The sequence below is a fragment of the Artibeus jamaicensis genome, unplaced genomic scaffold, assembly GCF_021234435.1.
Source record: "Artibeus jamaicensis isolate MK-2021 breed Jamaican fruit bat unplaced genomic scaffold, CSHL_Jam_final scaffold_369, whole genome shotgun sequence".
Classification (NCBI taxonomy): Eukaryota; Metazoa; Chordata; class Mammalia; order Chiroptera; family Phyllostomidae; genus Artibeus; species Artibeus jamaicensis.
This window is the reverse complement of record NW_026522042.1, coordinates 39,403,466-39,421,507: the sequence shown is the minus strand read 5'-3', so window position 1 is coordinate 39,421,507 and position 18,042 is coordinate 39,403,466. Positions and strand designations below refer to the sequence as shown.

Genomic DNA, 18,042 nt, shown 5'->3' with positions numbered 1-18,042 from the left:
ATAAGATTCCACGCACAGAGACATACACTTGGAAGTAAATAGTACATCAACATAAGTGATGTATTTTTCGAATCTTTCAAATTTTAAAAAAATTTTGTAATTGTAAAAGTTATATATATATATAAAATGTCCTTATGAAAAAACAATTGATTTTTTAAAGATTTTGAATTTTCTTTAAATTGTTCAAACTATGTTTGTATTAAAATACTCACATCATCTGAATCTCCTGCTGTATCATCTTTTTCACTACAAAAAAATAATAAAATAAATTTTAGCTTCAAAATGAAACAATAAGCTTATTCAATAACCCAAAAATTTAGAGTATTTTGCTGGATTAATAATTCAAAAATGTATTTTAACATTAGGAATTTCAGAAAGGCATTCTAGAGTAAATGGAAACATGCTAAAACTGAGTCATCTTTATAAATGAAATAAGAGGTGCTCCCTTACTGCCTACACAAAATCAATAGAATTCAAAGGAAAAAACGCAAGCAATAACCAACAATGCTATTTTTATGAACAAAGGGCAACTGAAAAAAACTTTCCTCCACTGGTTTGATGTATTCTGGCTGGTGAAAACAAATCCTTCAAATGCAATGACATTAAGAAGACTATTTTGGAACAGAATTTCTGAAAATGAGCTAACTGTGGTATAATAGTATGTTAGTCCCCCTTTGAAACACTGGCTGAAAATATCGCGTGCAGTTCTATGTGTCAGACATCCTCCCTTCTCAAAGAGAAGGTAGTAAGATAATTTTCCTGAAAATATGTAAGAAATAATACTCAAAGGACCAGCCAAAAATGAGGCGATGGTTTCACAAAACTCTTCAACCCTGCTTTGTTTATCGATCATACCAACTGAGACAAAAAATGCTTCAAGGAAAAAGTTGGTAAAGCTACTTCGAATTAAACATAAAAACTTTTAAGCAGATAGTTTCCTACTCTGCAAACTATCCCAAGACTTCAAAGTTTAACAATTAATTTCAATTTAATTAGTTGGCCTGAGGCAGACAGCAAGAAGAGTGAGTGGCAGTACTAGATCTGTTCACTGTGCTGGAACTTCCACCCACCACCAGTGGAAAAAGGCTTTAACTTTTGGCTGGGTTGAAAAAGTTTGACATGTGAGAAATGGCTGTTTACTCACAAAGGAAGCTGTAAATTATCTGAGCCAGAAAATAAGAACTTAGGATCACACTAGCACCATACTAACCTTTCAACAACTGGAACAGAACTGAGATGTGGGTCATCCTTGAGCAAGTCATGACTGCTTTTGCTTTTCCCCTTCATGCTCTAGAAAGGAATGTACGACATAATCGTGAGTTGGGGAAAACCAGTCTTCCAAAAGGATGATGAACAAATTTACATGCAATCTAGGGCTGATATAACATGGTTAGCAAAAGAAATGTGTTCCTGAAAATTTCAGTATAAAGTAAAGCTTTATAAGAATAAAATAAGAATTTTACTCTCCCACTCACTGAAAATATTGTATTAGAAACACTTTGTTTTTCAAATTTAATCTTCACCATATTTTTTCTATTACCATTTAGTCCCCTTGTATGTCCCTCCCCCCAGCAATTACCACAGTTTTTTCATGTCATGAGACCTTTTTGCTTTTTGCTCAGTCCTTCCACCCCCAACCTCCCCTCCCACACTAGCTGTCAACCCTCTCTCCATCTGTGAATCTGTCTGTTTTGCATGTTAATTCAGTTTATTCATTAGATTCCACATATCAGTGAGATCCTATGGTATTTGTCTTTCTCTGACTGGCTTATTTCACTTAGTATAATGTTCTCCAGGTCCATCCATACTATTGCAAAGGGTAAAATTTTCTTCTTTTTTAGAGCCAAGTAGAATTCCATTGTGTAAATGCCCCACAGTTGTTTGATCCACTCATCTACTGATGGAAATTAGGGCTGCTTCCATGTCTTGGCCATTGTAAATAACGCTGCAATGAGCACAGGGATGCTTATGTTCTTTCAAATTAGTGTTTGGGGTTCCTTCAGATATATTCCCAGAAGTGAGATCTCTGGGTAAAAAGGCAGATCCATTTTTAATCTGTAAAAAGCAGTATCTCCATACTGCTTTTCAAAGTGACTGCACCGGTCTGGATTCCCACCAAAAATGCACCAGGGTTCCCTTTTCTCCACATCCTCATTGGCACTTGTAGTTTGTTTGTTGATTTATTGATGATAGCCATTCTGACAAGTGTGAGATGGTTTCTCATTGTGGTTTAATTTGCATCCCTCTGATGATTAGTGACATTGAACATCTTTTCAGATGTCTGTTGGCCATCTGTATGTCCTCTTTGGAGATGTGTCTATTCAGGTTCTTTGCCCATTTTTAATTGAGTTGTTTGTGGTTTTTTGGTGTCAAGTTTTGTATATACTTTATAAATTTTGGATATCATCCCCCTATCAGATGTATCAGCAAATATGTTCTCCCACTCTGTAGGTGTCTTTTTATTTTGTTGATGATTTCCTTTGCTGTGCAAAAGTTTTAGGTTTGATGTAGTCCCATTTGTTTATTTTTACTTTTGCTTCCCTTGCCTGGGGAGATAACATCCGATAGAAAAGTTCTATGAGTAATGTCTGAGATTTTGCTGCCCTTCTAGGATTTTTATGGTTTCAGGTCTAACATTTAAACCTTTGATCAATTCTGAATTTATTCTTGTGTGTGATGTAAGAAGGTGGTCTAGTTTCATTTTTCAGCAGTTATCTGTCCAATTTTCCCAACACCATTTACTGGATAAACTATCTTTAGCTCATTGTTATGTGCTTGCTTCCTCTATCAAATATTAATAGACTATAAAGGTGTGGGCTTATTTCTGGACTCTCTATCTGTTCCACTGATCTATGTGTCTGTTTTTATGCAAGTACCAGGCTGTTTTGATTACTATGGCCTTATAGCATAGTTTGATATTAGGATCACTATGCTATGTGGGGCCTTTTGTGGTTCCATATAAACTTTTGAAATATTTGTTCTAGTTCTGTGAAATATGTCATTAGAATCTTGATAGAAATTGCACTGAATCTATAGATTACTTTGGGTAGTATGGACATTTTAATGTTGTTAATTCTTCCTATCATTAAACACAGTATATGTTTCCACTTACTTGTATCTTCTTTCATTTCTTTATTCAGTGTTTCATAATTTTCCATGTACACATCTTTTACATCCTAGTTAGGTTTATTCCTAGGGATTTTATTCTCTTTGAAGCAATTATGAATGGGATTGTTTTCTTAATTTCCTTGTTAGTTCATTATTGGCATATAAAAATGCAACTGATTTCCGAAAGTTAATTTTGTATCCTGCTATTTTGCTGAATTCATTTATCAGTTCTAGTAGTTTCTTGGTGGAATTTTTTGGGTTCCCTATGTACAATATTATGTCATTGCAAATAAAGAGAGTTTTACTTCTTCCTTTCCAATTTAGATGCTGTTTATTTTTTTTCTTCTTCTCTGATTGCTGTGGCTAGAACTTCCATTACTATGTTGAATGAGAGAGGTAAAAGTGGACATCCCTGTCTTCTTTCCAATCTTAAAGGGAATGTTTGTAGTTTTTGCCCACTGAGTATGATGCTGACAGGTGTTTGTTGTATATGGCCTTTATTATGTTGAGGTATGTTCCCTCTGTTCCCACCTTGCTGAGAGTTTTCATCATAAATGGGCACTGGATTTTATTAAATACTTTTTCTGCATCTATTAATATGATCATGTGGTTTTTATCCTTCATTTTGTTTACGTGGTCAATCACATTTATTGATGTGAATGTTGTACCATCCTTGCATTCCCAGAATAAATCCCACTTGATGATGGGGTATGATCTTTTTGATGCATTTCTGTATTTGGCTTGCTAATATTTTGTTGAGGATTTAAGCATCTATGTCCATCAGGGATATCAGCCTATAATTTTCTTTCTTTAGTGTCTTTATCTGGTTTCAGAATTAGGATAAAAATGGCCTGGGAAAATGAGTTTGGAAGTCTTCCCTCCCCTTGCATTTTATGAAATAGTTTGAGAAGAAGAGGTATTAGTTCCCAGAATGTTTGTTAAAACTCACCTGTGAAGCCATATGGTGTAGGACTTCTGTTTGTCGGGAATTTTTTGATTACTGCTTCAATTTCATTAGGTGTAATCTGTCTACTCAGATTCTCTGATTTTCCTGATTTATTTTTTGAAGATTGTATGTCTCTAAGAATTTATCCATTTGGTCCAGGTTGTCCAGTTAGTTGGCATACAATTGTTCATAATACTTTTCTTATAATCCTTTCTACTTCTTTGGAGTCAGTTGTTACTTCTCCTCTTTCATTCCTCATTTTATTTATTTGGGTCCTTTCTCTTTTGTTTTTTCTTGATGAGTTTGGTTAAAGGTTAATCCTTTAAAAGAAACATCTTTTAGATTCATTTATCTTTTGTATCATTTTTTACAGATCCTATTTTATTTCTGCTCTGATCTTTATTATTTCCTTCCTTCTACTCACTTTGGGCTTTGTTTGTTGTTCTTTTTCAAGTTGCTGTTGGTGTGAAGTTAGAATGTTTATTTCAGCCCTTTCTTTCTTCCTTTTTTTTTTGAGATAGGCCTGTAGTGCTATGAATTTCCTTCTTAGGACTGCTTTGCCAATGCCCCACAGATTTTGGATTGTTGTGTCCTCATTTTCAACTGTTTCAAGGTATCTTATGATTTCTTCCTGTTCTCATTATTCATCCATTCATTGTTTAATAACATGTTAATTTATCTTCCATGTCTTTGGTGATTTTTAGGGTTCTTGTGATTGATTTCTAGTTTCGTAGCATTGTGGTCAGAGAAGATGCTTGATATAATTTCGATCTTCTTAAATTTATTGAGACTTGTTCTGTGTCCTAACATGTGGTCTCTCCTAGAAAATGTTCCATGTGCACTTGAAAAGTATGTAAAGTCTGCTGCTTTGGGATGAAATGCTCATTTGATGTTGCGTGTTGTTTAAGGACACTATCTCCTTATTGATTTTCTGCCTGGAAGATCTACCCATTAAAGTCAATGGGGTGTTAAAACCCCAACTATAACAGTATGTCTGTTGATCTCTCCCTTTATGTCCATCAAGATTTGTTTTACACAATCAGGTGTTTCTGTGTTGGGTGCATAAGTGTTTAATAGGATTATACAACAGATATAAGTACTGTTACCTGAGGTTTTGTTTTTTCTTTTTCCATTTGCATGAAATATTTTTTTTCAACTCTTTACTTTTAGTATCTTTTGATCTGAGATGGGTTCTTGGATGCGGTATATATACACACACACACACACACACACACACACATATATATGGGTCTTATTTTCTTATCCATTTGGTTACCTTCTCTCTTTTGGTAGGAACATTTAAGCCACTGACATTTAAGGTGATTATTGATAGATAACATATGTAGTGCCATTTTATTGTTAGATTGTTTTCCCTTTTTTTTTTCGCTCTTTTTCTTTCTCTCTCTTCTTAAACCAAGCCCTTTAACAATTTGTTGTAGCAGTGGTTTGGTGTTAACAAACTCCTTTAGCTTTTTCTTGTGTGGGAAGGTCCTTATTTCTTCTCCAATTTTAAATGACAGCCTTGCTGGGTAAAGCAGCCTTGGTTGTAGGTCCTTGCTTTTAATCACCTTTAATATTTCATGCCACTCCCTTCTGGGCTGAAATGTTTCTGTTGAGTAATCAGATGCCAGTCTAATTGATGCTCCCTTGTGGGTAACTACCTGCTTTTCTCTCGTGGCTTTTAACATTCTCTCCTTGTCTTTGAGCCTTGTCATTTTGGTGTAGGCTTTCTTTAGGTCCAACTTGTTTGGGACTCTCTGAGCTGCCTGGACTTGTGTGACATTTTCCTTTACCAGGTTAGGTAAATTTTTGGTCCCTTTTTCTTCAAGTAGGTTCTTAATTCCTTGCTTGCTCTCTTCTCCCTCAGGCATTTCCATGATGTAGATGCCGTTATACTTCATGTTGTCCAAAATATTTCTTTAGCTCTTCTCATTTTTTAAAATTCTTTTTTCCTGGTGTTGCTCTGTTGGGTATTTTTTTCTACCTTGTCTTCCAAAATACTGACTCAGTCCTCTGCTTCATCTAATCCACTGTTTATTCCTTCCAATATATTATGTATTTCAGATATTGCATCCTTTCTTTCTGACTGGTTCCTTTTTATGGTTTCTATGAAACCATTTTATGGTTTTATGGTCTTTTTTCTTGCTGTTGAGTATCTTATAATCACTACTCTAAACTCTATCTGAAAAATGGCCTGCCTCCATTTCATCTAGTTTTTCTGGAAAATTCTCTTGTTCTTTCATTTGGGGTCTGTTCCTTTGTCTTCCCATTTTGGCTGCTTCTTTGTATTTTCTGCCTTAGTCATTAAACTAATCAATTGTTTGTCTGATCAAACTGTAAATAGCAACCAGGCTTGGGGGGGCAGAGTAATTCCTGCAGGTGGGGGTATTGCTTCCCCTAGGCGGATGCCATTCAGAGGAGTGTTCTGCCAAAGAGACATGGTTCCTGCAGTGTGGGGAATGACTCAGCACAGGGATCCTGGCAGCTGTTTCTTCAGTTATCTCCCCAGAGCCACCAACCCCAAACTCTTCTCAAGTGTCTCTAGTCCACTCTGCCCTCCCTTTGCTGGATTTCAGGGTAAGCGGCTACAAATGAGATTTTGTGCGTTAGCCCTTTAAGAGGCTCTCTGCATCTCCGGCAGTCTCTCCCTGGCAGACAGAAACCCACAGCTTTTCAAAGTTGGATGTTAGCTGGGTTCCTTTCTGATTCTGATGATGTAGGCTGGGGAGCCCAGCTTGGGGTTTAGATCCCACTCTTCTCAGGGGGGAACCCTCCAGCTGCTGAAATATCCCTCTGGAACTTCAGCTGCCACCTGTGGGAGCCCAGCCAGCCCTCTCACACCTCCTCCACACTCCCTACCAGTCTGGTTGTGGTGAAGTGGTTACTTCTGGGTCTCTGTGGTTACAAGGCTTCTCTCCAACTTGTGTTCAGTTGGTTACTCAGGACGATTTCTCTAGAGTTTAGTTGTAATTCCAGATTGTCCTGGGAGGAAATTAGTGTAGCTTCCACTTACTCTTCTGTCATCTTGGATCCTTAGAAATACCTTTTTCTTTCAAAAAGTGATATATCCTTAAAAATAAGTACTGACTCCTATTTCCAAATGCTAAGTCCTCATTGTGATTTACATACAGGTAAACTAATTAATTTTTGGCCCATATACTAAAATTTTAAAGATGAATCACAAGAGTTAGCTGAAATAATGTACATTATTATCTTTCAAATATACTCTTTATACTACAGAGAATCTCTTCTAAAATGTACCCGAGCAACTGGATGAGTGCACCTATGAGATACTATTTAACAAAGAGGAAATGCATGTGGAAGAGGCTCTCAGTGACCAAATATTTATTAAACACTTTAATTTCAAAGTTCATGTTCTCAATAAATTTATATTTTACTAGAGCAACAAGATGTAGGAAGAGATAAAAAGTATTACTATAAAAGAACCACTACTACTACTATTATCTTTAAGTATATATTTTGTGCCTGGCACTGTGTTCCAGTACAGCATTCCTGCCCCGCATTTCCTCCCCTTCCCAAGTGAAAATATGTAAAGTGGGCACTTTATATATATACACACACACACACACACACACATATATACATACACATACATATATATATATATTTAAAATACATATACTTAAAATATATACAATTAGCCACACTTTATAGATGGAAAATTTGACTGAGTGTATGTAACTTACTAGAGGTCACAACGCTAGTCACTATTACAGGGTCTACAATTTAAATCTAGGTCGGTCTCACAATAGATACCAAAAATGTAAAGGTATCTATTGTTTTCCCCTAGAGGCCCCTATGGACCCAGAATACAGGCCTGGTTTCTGAGCTGCAGACCATCATCCTACACACTTCCCCACCGCAGAGTGAAGAACCTTCAAATTTACTCTCCTTCCCTCAACTAACCAAGTAATAGCGAACAATGAGAGGTTCGAGTTAAGGAAGAAATAATAATTTCTATTTATTTTGAAAGAAAATTTTACTTTGAAAAATTCATGACAAAGTATATTAATTGAAATTCGAAAACACTGGATACAGAGACATGAAACTACCTCTTTCTCATTCACTGCTCTCTCTAACATTCTGAGGGCAGCCTCCTAAATTTGTAGGTATTACCTTGAGGCAAATGTGTGCCTTCTGAAATATATTTCCATTATCAAAATAAGAGGTTTTAAATTTTGTTTTAACATGAAATTCTCCACATTTTAAAATCTAATTAATTAAAACAGATTTATAGTCTAGTTTCACAAAACAAAGTTCTCGATTAATCTAAAGATGCTATTCATCTGCAGTTTTAGAAAGTTATAATCTGAATTATGTAATTATTTATATTTCTAAATCTATAACCTTGCATAAACCAAAGAGTGATGAAAAAGCAAAATATCAACTAATTATCTGATGTTTGTCCAACTTTGAAAACTGCAAAATAACTTCAAAAATCAGAAAGTGGTATAGTAGAGAGAATACAGGACAAATACAGGGAGAGTAGTGGGGACAAATGAGTTTTAAAACCTAATATTCAGTAATCCTATGACTTTTAGTCTGAAACTTATACCATCTAGGGAAAAATAGAATGACCTCATCAGACCTCAAAATGGAACTAATTATAATAGCAGCCTTACCTACTTTACAAAAGGGAATTAAATGAGATATATGCAAAATTGTACAAGTAAACACAAAATGACCTAAAACAGAATATAACTTGAACATCCTGTATTCATGCTTTCCTTCCCTAAAATTTGTTCCTCTTGTACCTCCAACCATAAACGTTTACCTTCATCTACTCTAAGAAATATTCCGTTTAATTCCCTCCACGGGACTCCCTCATGGAGTCGCAATGACAAACACCACAGCCAGAGGTGGCCTCAGCCTCCAGTCCAGCCTCGCAGTTAACAGATCAGAAAATAAGAGTGACACTGATAAATGCCAGGAAGAAGATTGGAAATCAGGTCCCTAGGTTCCCAGTCCATTAGTGAGCTATACTATTTCATTTACTAGAACAAGTTAGTTTACCATAATTAAACTTGTTAGTTTAATTAACAAGTTTAAAAAAATGGATTCTTGTTTATCTCCTAAACTTAAAACAGCCTGTAGGAAAAAGAAACTTCTACTAATTTAAAATAAGACTTAATAATGGGAAGAACCTGGGAATTAATCTGAATGATCATTACTATTTCAAAGTTTAATTAACATCTTTAATTAAATTAGCATAGAAGAATATAACTAAAAGCAATTCTTTTTCATTTTTCAATTACAATCTGCATTCAGTGTTATTTTATATTCGTATCAGGTGCACAGCATAACGGTTAGACATTTCCGTACCTTCCAAAGTGGTCCTCCTGATGTCTTAATCACCCACCTGGCACCATACACAGCACCGTATTACTGACCGTATGCCCCTATGCTGTGCTGCACATGCCCACGACTACTCTGTGATGACCAACTTGTACTTCATAATCCCCTCCCCTCTTTTACCCAGCCCCCACCCCCACCCCCTCTGGAAACCATCAGTCTGATCAGTTTGATCTCTGCATCTGTAAGTCCAGATTCTACTTGGTTCGTTTGTCAAAAGCAACTTTTTGGTCGTTACTTCCCCCTATAGCAGACTTTGCATTTTCCAGGCAGTAAACACAAATTGTGAAAGAACTGGAAAAATTCAGAGACAGTCCCAAAGAGGGTAAAAATGAATTTAGATATTTCCTCTCTTAATGCCTACTTTTACTAAATAAACTAGTTTAAGGTTCTTATTTATACTACCAGGTATCAGTAATTTTGGAGGGAAAACAAACAACTTATATATTTTAAGATAATTTTTAAAATAATTACATGAAAGCAGCTGGCTAGAGGTTTTAGCTACTGAACAAAATACTGTGTAAAAGTATATTTTGTGAATTCAGTATAAGGAGCTTCCCAGTAAATTCAAAACTGTCTGTAAGCAAGTCTAAAAAAAAAACCATTAAAGGGAATATGGGAAAATTACATTATTATCTAGCACTTCATGGCCAACCACAAAGAGGCAGCGAAGCAGTGGGAACCAATATAGCATAGCGGTGGTCCCCAACTTTTTGGCACCAGGGACTGGTTTTTCCAGGGGCAGGGGACAGGAGGCAGAGCTCAGGCCAGCTTTCCCTGTTCAGTTCCTTAGGCCAGAAACCCATACAGGTCCCCATCCAGGGGCTGGGGACCTCTGGAGTATAGGTCCCCATACTAAGGAAGGGGAGAAGGAAGAAGGGAGGGAAGGAGGGACAAAAGGTGAAAGGCAGGGAGGTCTGGAGGAGGGAAGGAAGGAAGGGGCACAGTGGTACAGAGAAGCTATGAAGTATTTTTTTCAATGTGATTAACATGTAAATCAGTAGATTTTGAGGAAAGCAGATTAACCATCAAAATGCTGGTGTTCATCTAATTAGCTGAAAACATTAAGGGCAAAGATCGATGTCTCCCAACTAAAATCAATTCAGCCTCAAGACTGCAACACAGAAGCCGTGCCTAAGTTTCCAGCCTGCAGATTTTGGACTCAAGACTGTAACATCAACTCCTTCCTGAGGCTCCACCTTATCTGCCGGCTCCACAAATTTTAGACTTGCCAGCCCGCACCAGCTCGTGAACCAATTCCTAAAAATATCTATCAGTCCCAATCTCAATATCTCTCTTTCTCTCTCTCATACATGTATTTGTATAGTTCTGAATATATAGTTGTGTATATGCAAAACAGAGTTTTCCTGTATTAATTATTGCATTATTTTTCACATAATTGTAAACCTACTTTTTAAATATATATTTATTTATATATTTATGTTTTGAAAAAGAACACTATTACATTCTGTGACCCTGAGCACAGAACCAGAAAATTTCAATAGTTAAAAGAAAGATCTCGCAGGCCACTTAATCTAGTCTCTCGCCCAGTGCGGAAATTTAAACATTATTGCCGACTAGCCAACCAGCGTCTCGGCACTTGAAAGGAGCTCATTACCGCACGCATGAGAAAATCACTCCGTTTGAAATGGCTTCCATTACTGGACAAGTCTTTCTCTAATCTATGAGTAGTTTCCAAACATCCAAGCCAGTTCTAGTTCTGGGTTCTAGAACTAAAAAATGAACTACAAACAATTTCTGTTATTAGTTTACATACAAATAGATTGGTAGGCAGAGTAATGGGCACCAGAGATGTTCACATCCTAACTCCAGACCCTGTGAGGGTTTACCTTGCAGTAGAAAAGAGGCACCTTGCAGATAAATTAAGGATTTTGAGATGGGAAAATTAGCCTGAATTATCAGGGAGAGTCCAATGTGATCACATGAGTCTTTACAAGTAGAAGAGGAGGCAGAAGAGTCGGTTTCAGAACGACGGAGCAGGAGAAAGACTGGACCAGCCACTGCTGGCTTTGAAGATGGAGGAAGGGTCCACATGCCAAGGAATACAGGTAGGCTCTAGAAGCTGGCAAAGGCAGGGTAAGGATTCTCCCTACAGCCTCTAGAAGGAAGTCAGCCTGGCCAACACCTCAATTTCTAGCCCAGCAAAATCTGTTTTGGACTTCTGGCCTTCACAACTGTAAAATACTAAATTTGTCTTGCTTTAAGCCACTGAATTCATGGTAATTTGTGATAGTAGAAATATGAAATTAATACAAATACAGTAACATCTTTTAAAAATTAGTTAAATATAAACAACTAGAACGGTAAGTAAATTAAAGTTTAATGCAACTTAATGGGGCAAATGTTCATAAACATTTTAAAACTTCTGACGACCTCTGTGCAAATGGCCTGGCAGCCTGCTCCACGCTAGGCCCACCCCTAACTCTCCACTTTTTGGGAAACATTAATTTCAGGCCCTGGCCAGGTAACTCAGCTGGTTAGAGTGCTGTCCCAATAGGCCAAGGTTGTGGTCCGATCCCATCAGGTCAGGGCACGTAGAAGTATCAACCGAGGGATGCACAAATAAGCGGAAAACAAACCAATGTTTCTCTCCTCCCTCTCTCTCCCTCAGATCAGTTTAAACAAATTAATTGCATAGAATAAATGAGAATAGGGCACAACGTTTGTACTTTATTCTTGAAAGTGGTGTATTTGTTTATCAATATAATTTTTAAAGATTTTATTTATTTACTTTTAGAGAGGGGGAAGGGAGGGAGAGAGGGAGAGGTACATCAACGTGTGGTTGCCTCTCACATGCCCCCCACTGGGGACCCGGCCCGCAACCGAGACATGCACCCCGACTGGGAATCAAACAAGCGACCCTTAGGTTCGCAGGCCGGCGCTCAATCCACTGAGTTGCACCAGCCAGAGCCAATATAACTTTTTTTAAATGAGAAAAAACAGCTGGATTTGAAGTAAAAATGTTAACATCTCTTGAAGTGAGAGAAGTGTGGCGGGTCACTGTTGTGAATGTGGCGCAGTTGAACCCTCATTTTACAATCTAGGTACTGAGATGCTTTTAGAACTGGCCTACTGTTTAGCTTGCCTCATGAAAACTACTTGTCTGGTTGTCAGCTTTCACTTGAAAATATTTTATGACATTTGTATTTAAGTTACACATACAGATTCAGGAGTAAACTTTGAACCTATATAGACACTTGAAAGAAGCTATTATTTAAGAAAGTGACACGCAGGGAGGGAATCTTCCAGACAACAACCTTTCGGATCTGAGGCCTAGGGTGACATTTTCACTCCCCCACAGCACACCCCGTTCCTCAAGCATTTCCTACGTAAGACGGCTTCTGGTATCAGCCCTCCTCCTCACGACCCTCCCAGCCTCAGAATGTGTGTAGTTTGTCAGTATCCTTCTTAAATGTGTTCAGAACTAAACACAATGTACACATGTGAGCCCCCAAATGCAAAAAAAAAAATTAAATTCCTTATTCCAGAGACCTTACTCTCAATAACTCAACTAGGGCTTACAGGCTATTAGGTCTGATACTCATTCAGCTGATTTCATTAAATTAAAGTATAGAATTTACATGTACTCCTATTACATTTCAACTTACTATTTCAAATAATCAGGCACAGATTGACAACAAAGCATTCTTCGGGCAGAACTATTCAATCCGCTATAAATCCACCTGACTGTACTATCTCCCAGATCACATTTCCCCGTGTTGTCCACAAGAATATCATGACAGACTCTGACAATATGCTTTCCTGATCTCAAGATATGTTATTATGACACCCTCCTATCATGCAATCCTATCAAAAAGGAAATGAAGTCAGTCTGGAAAGTCACTTAACCAGAGTCTTAGTTTCCTCTTCTGTAAAGAAAGGCAGTTGGACTAGATCCCTCTGAGCTATAAAATTCTATTATTCTAAAAGAGATTTCTATCAGGTAGTAGAAAGATACTGAAACAAATAATGGAGGAAAGCTAACCCATGTGGGAAAGGCACCTGGTCATGAATAAGCGAGTGGGGTGAAGCAGTGTCTGTAACCCCACACTGATAATCCATAAACCAGAGGGGACTCTATCTCATTTCTCCTTTCACATAAGGTAAAGCCTCAATTCAGGCTTTAGCAATTATTAACTTGTGATGTTAGACTGGTTCTGGAATAAAGCTTAACACTGGAGTCACTGAAAAAAGAAACTTGATAAGCAAATGAATAATGAAACAATTATTTTCAAGTCCTCTAGAAATAATTAATTTCATGGAAACCACTACAACAGCAAATTGTTCTGAGTCACTGTAAAAGACACTTACTTGACTGTCTTTCTAGTTATTACGTACATTTAAAAACAGTATGGTTAAACTTTAGAAAATATATATTCTATCGGTCACACTTGTCTAGCAGTCAAGCCAGCCTCCCCTTTCCTTACCAAGGTTTCATTTGAAGAGTGCTCATAGTCTGAAGAACAGGACAAAAGCAAAATAAACAAAATGCACTTCCACGTCAATTCTCTCTTGAATTTATTTCATGTGCTCTGGAGAAATTTTCTTCCCTCTATACCAGTAAATGTCAATGACTTTTTTGTTTTGATTCTATCTTGTCAAGCTAAATTTATCTATGACTCCATTACATAAACAGACACAAGAGCTAAACCCTGTAGGCCAAAGATTCTGCACAGTGTGCCAAGACCTACTTGTGGAGAACGGTAGGTTCTCCTGGTGAGTCCTGGTGTACAGGGGTACAGGTGTACACTCATACTCTCCCAGGCTGCTCAAGCCACTACTGAGGACCCCAAGGGAGAGCTCAGGAAAGACTCTAGGCCAGTTACACTGAGCTTATGGCTTCCTCCCCAGAAAGCTGAACAGCTGGGGAAGTTTCTCCGCAGCCTTCTAGATCGCTTAAGCATGAGGGTTTTAGCCTCTGCATAATAGTCATGACCATAGTAGAGTTTGTTTGATATTCTTTAGCTCCCTGAAAATAAGTTACAATTTGTAACCTGGAGTATATCATTTACTTTAAAGATGTTTAACTTTCAGAAACATTTTCAAGACTGTATAACATATCAGTGTAAGGATATCCACAGCCTAATCCTACCACTCAAAATGGTACATACTATTTCCATGTAACAAAGAGAAAAATTGAAGATCAGGGAGAGTAAGTTATCCAAGGTCACTGAGCACCAGAGGAAAGTAAAGTGCGCCGGAAGTCTGGGTGACCCCCCAAGTCATGCCATGTCTCCCCCAGCGCACTCTCACTCAGAGATGACACGAAGTTTACCACCAGGGGGCTCGCGGCCAGGAGCTCCACGCCCTAAGGCAGAAAGAAAAGGGTGCAGTGTTTTGGTGCTGAATGATGAGAACACGGTCATACGTTTCTTATGTAATAAGGCAAAAAGAATGTTTTAAAAAAGAAAATGTAAAGATCTCAAGAAAGGCAAAGGTTATTAGATTAGAAAAAAGATTACAAAAAAGTGGAAAAGACATTTAGAAAAGATATTGTAGGTGTTGAAAATAAATATGACTCTGATATCCAGAAGTGAGATAGGATACTTCAGGCAGGGAAAGGAATTCAAGGACACACACAGACACACACAGACACGTACGGAAAACACAAGGCACTCATGTAAAACAGTGAACAGTTCGGCTCTGCCAACGCAGGCTTTCCTACATTTCCCTGACAAGAATTACAGGGAATCCAACAAAAGCACAGCTTCCCAGGTCCCCTCCATTGTTGACTCTGATTAAATAGGTCTGAGATGGGTCTAGGAATTTAATTTTTTAAAAAAATACTGTGAGTGGTTTTTATCAGCAGGGAAGTTGAAACAGTATTAGGCTGAAAGGCAGAGTTGGCAAAGGGGAGTCATGAAAGCAGAAGCTTGAAATAACAAGCCAAAGAATTTGGCCTCATTACTATGGTCAGCAGAGAGCAACGGCAACATCTTAGTGAGGTTTCAGGAAGACTATTCCGAGTGACAGGTGGAAGGGAAAGAAGAGGAAGGAGATGGGAGGCCAGTCTGTAGACTACGGCAGCAGCCAAGGCTAGAGGTAGTGAAGGTCCGAACAAGGGGAGCAGCAAAAGAGATTAAAAGGAAAAAGAGATTTGTGATACATCATGGATGATAAATTAGTAGAACAGTACAGCTAACTGGATGTACAGAGTAAAAATAAGAAAAAAAGTCTAAACTGAATCTAAAATACTTTAGGGGATATTGATACTAGGGAATAGAAAGAAAAGTCACAGGACAGAGAGAAGTTTAAGGAGAAAATATAATGAATTAAGTGTTAACCAGCTCTTGGGTAACTAGTGGGATTTTCAAATAGAGAGATGTCCAGTAGGTAGCTAAGGAAAGAAGAGTAAGCCAGCTGGGAGACACAGATTTGAAATACTGCCATTTGGGACAGCATGGATGGACCTCGAGAACATTATGCTAAGTGAAATAAGTCAGGCAGAAAAAGCTAAGCACTGTACATGAGATAAAAAACTGAAACCTGTAGACACAGACAACAGTATGGTGGTTACCAAGGGAAAGGGGAACGGGGGGAGTAAACGGTAAAAGGAGAAAATATGTGGTGACGGAAGATGAGTTGACTTTGGGTGGCGGGCACACAATATAATATACAGATCACGTATCATAGAAATCTATGCTTGAAACCTATATGATCCTATTAACTAATGTCACCCCTATAAATTTAGTTAAAAATATAAGAGTAATCCAGCCAAGAGACATAGACTTGAGAGTCAAAAATAAAAATATGAGGATTTTATCACATAGTCCACCCTGTTAAAGAGTCAGATGAGAAGTATGATGCTACCATACTAGGTTATACTACTCATCTGCTAAGGGACTATAGACTGCAGTTTTCCTGGCAAAGAGAAAAGCATTTACTTAGTCTTTCTCCAGTTAGAAGTGCTTTTCAGGTTTAAGAACAAGCATGAAGAGCAAGCTGGCATTATTTATGGTGGTATCCCTTCACATATCAATCTTATAGCAAGCACAAATTGCTTCTGGAGTATCAAGTTTACTATATTGAGTTTAAGGTAAACATAGCTTTTTAAAAACTTTGTGCAACAGTAAGCAGCAGAAGGAAGATAAGCTTTAAACATTTAACACATGCTGTTGTTACAAATAGGAAAAAATTAAACTAATTTCCTAGTAAAGTCAACCTCAAAGTAATTGTGAATAAAACTTACTTTAGACCAGATATTTGATTCAACAAAAAAGACTGACAGAAAAATTCCCTTCTCCTGCTCCTGATCTGCAAGGCTGCTCATCATACAGAATCCAGCACCCTACGGGAGTTAGGTAGGGGTGTGGACCAACTGCACTGGACCACCTTCCAATGCTGTGCCACCAGTGAAATTTCTCACAAGCCTTTTAGATGGCTTGCAATCGAACTAGGCAGCTTCTGCGCCATTCAAAATCATATCACAGACTTAAATAGCTGCAGAACCCTAACTTCAAATTTCTGATTCCACCATGTCCTAAGTACATGGTCTTGGACAAGCAACATAACCTGAGTATTGGTTTCTTCATTTACAAAATTTATGTATCTCATGGTTGTTATAAATATTACATAAAATAAATATTTGGCACATGTAACAGATACGAAAATATTTAATACAATGAAGTGTAATAAGTGCTTTTGAAAGACAGAGACAGATTGTCATCCCTGAAATTAAGCTCACAGGGGTAGGAGTTGGTTGGGAGAGGTGGGTAGAGGTAATCAGGAGATGACAGCACAGCTGAATCTTTCTTTTCTTTTCTTTTTTTTTTTTTATGAACAGCTGAATCTTTTTTTTTTAATTCTTTTATTGTTGTTCAGGTACAGTTTTCTGCCTTTCCCCCCAGCCCTCCCCCTGTTCCAGCCCACCCCCCATCTCCATCCCCTCCTTGTTGTTGTCCATATGTCCTTTATAATTGTTCCTGTAAACACTTCACCCTTTTCCCCCTTTCCCTTCTGATCACTGTCAGCCTGTTCTCAATTTCAATGTCTTTGGCTATATAAACAGCTGAATCTTAAAGGAAAAACAAAAATTAGCCAAATAAAGGAGAGAGCACACTCCAAGCATAAGGAAAAATCAGAGGCAAGAAGGCTGTGGGGAAGGCATGAAGATGCAGGAAACTTGACATCTTTAGAAAACATCAGCGAAAGGAAAGCCAGGCAATTCCCAGATCTAACATTTGCAGTTTTGTCCATTTAAAAATATACCTATAGGATTGTGACATATAAATCTTTCATCTTAACGAGGCACAGATTTGAATCATGAATAATGCAAGACTAGTGCACTGACATCTAATGAAGATGGCTTTATTGGGGTGACAGAAATATTGGTGATATTGATGAGGAAGAGGGAAGGAAATTTTTATGTAAAGATGAATTTAATGTTGACACCTGTAGTACAGATACTTCCTAAAGGCAAATCAGAATGAGAAGAGCCTGGATGAAATCTTCAGCTTTGTCACCTCTTTCAGAATATTAGTATGAAGGTGATAACTGAATCACAATATTGAATATTTCATTCAAGAATACTAAAGTCAGCTAGAAAAACAATTTCTAACCAAAATATTTCTTATATACGCCCACTTTAATTCAGT

At 37.6% G+C, this 18,042-nt stretch overlaps 1 protein-coding gene across 1 annotated transcript in view; it reads right to left on the bottom strand.

The window, feature by feature from the left end:
• Positions 1-18,042, bottom strand: part of CWC27 (CWC27 spliceosome associated cyclophilin) — a 184,706-nt gene that overhangs the window by 142,620 nt on the left and 24,044 nt on the right. The window contains exons 8-9 of the mRNA XM_037150808.2: positions 1,211-1,290; positions 213-246 (exon numbers count right to left, since the gene is read on the bottom strand). Coding sequence (XP_037006703.2) covers positions 213-246; positions 1,211-1,290 — 114 coding nt within the window. The remainder of the gene's footprint in view (positions 1-212; positions 247-1,210; positions 1,291-18,042) is intronic.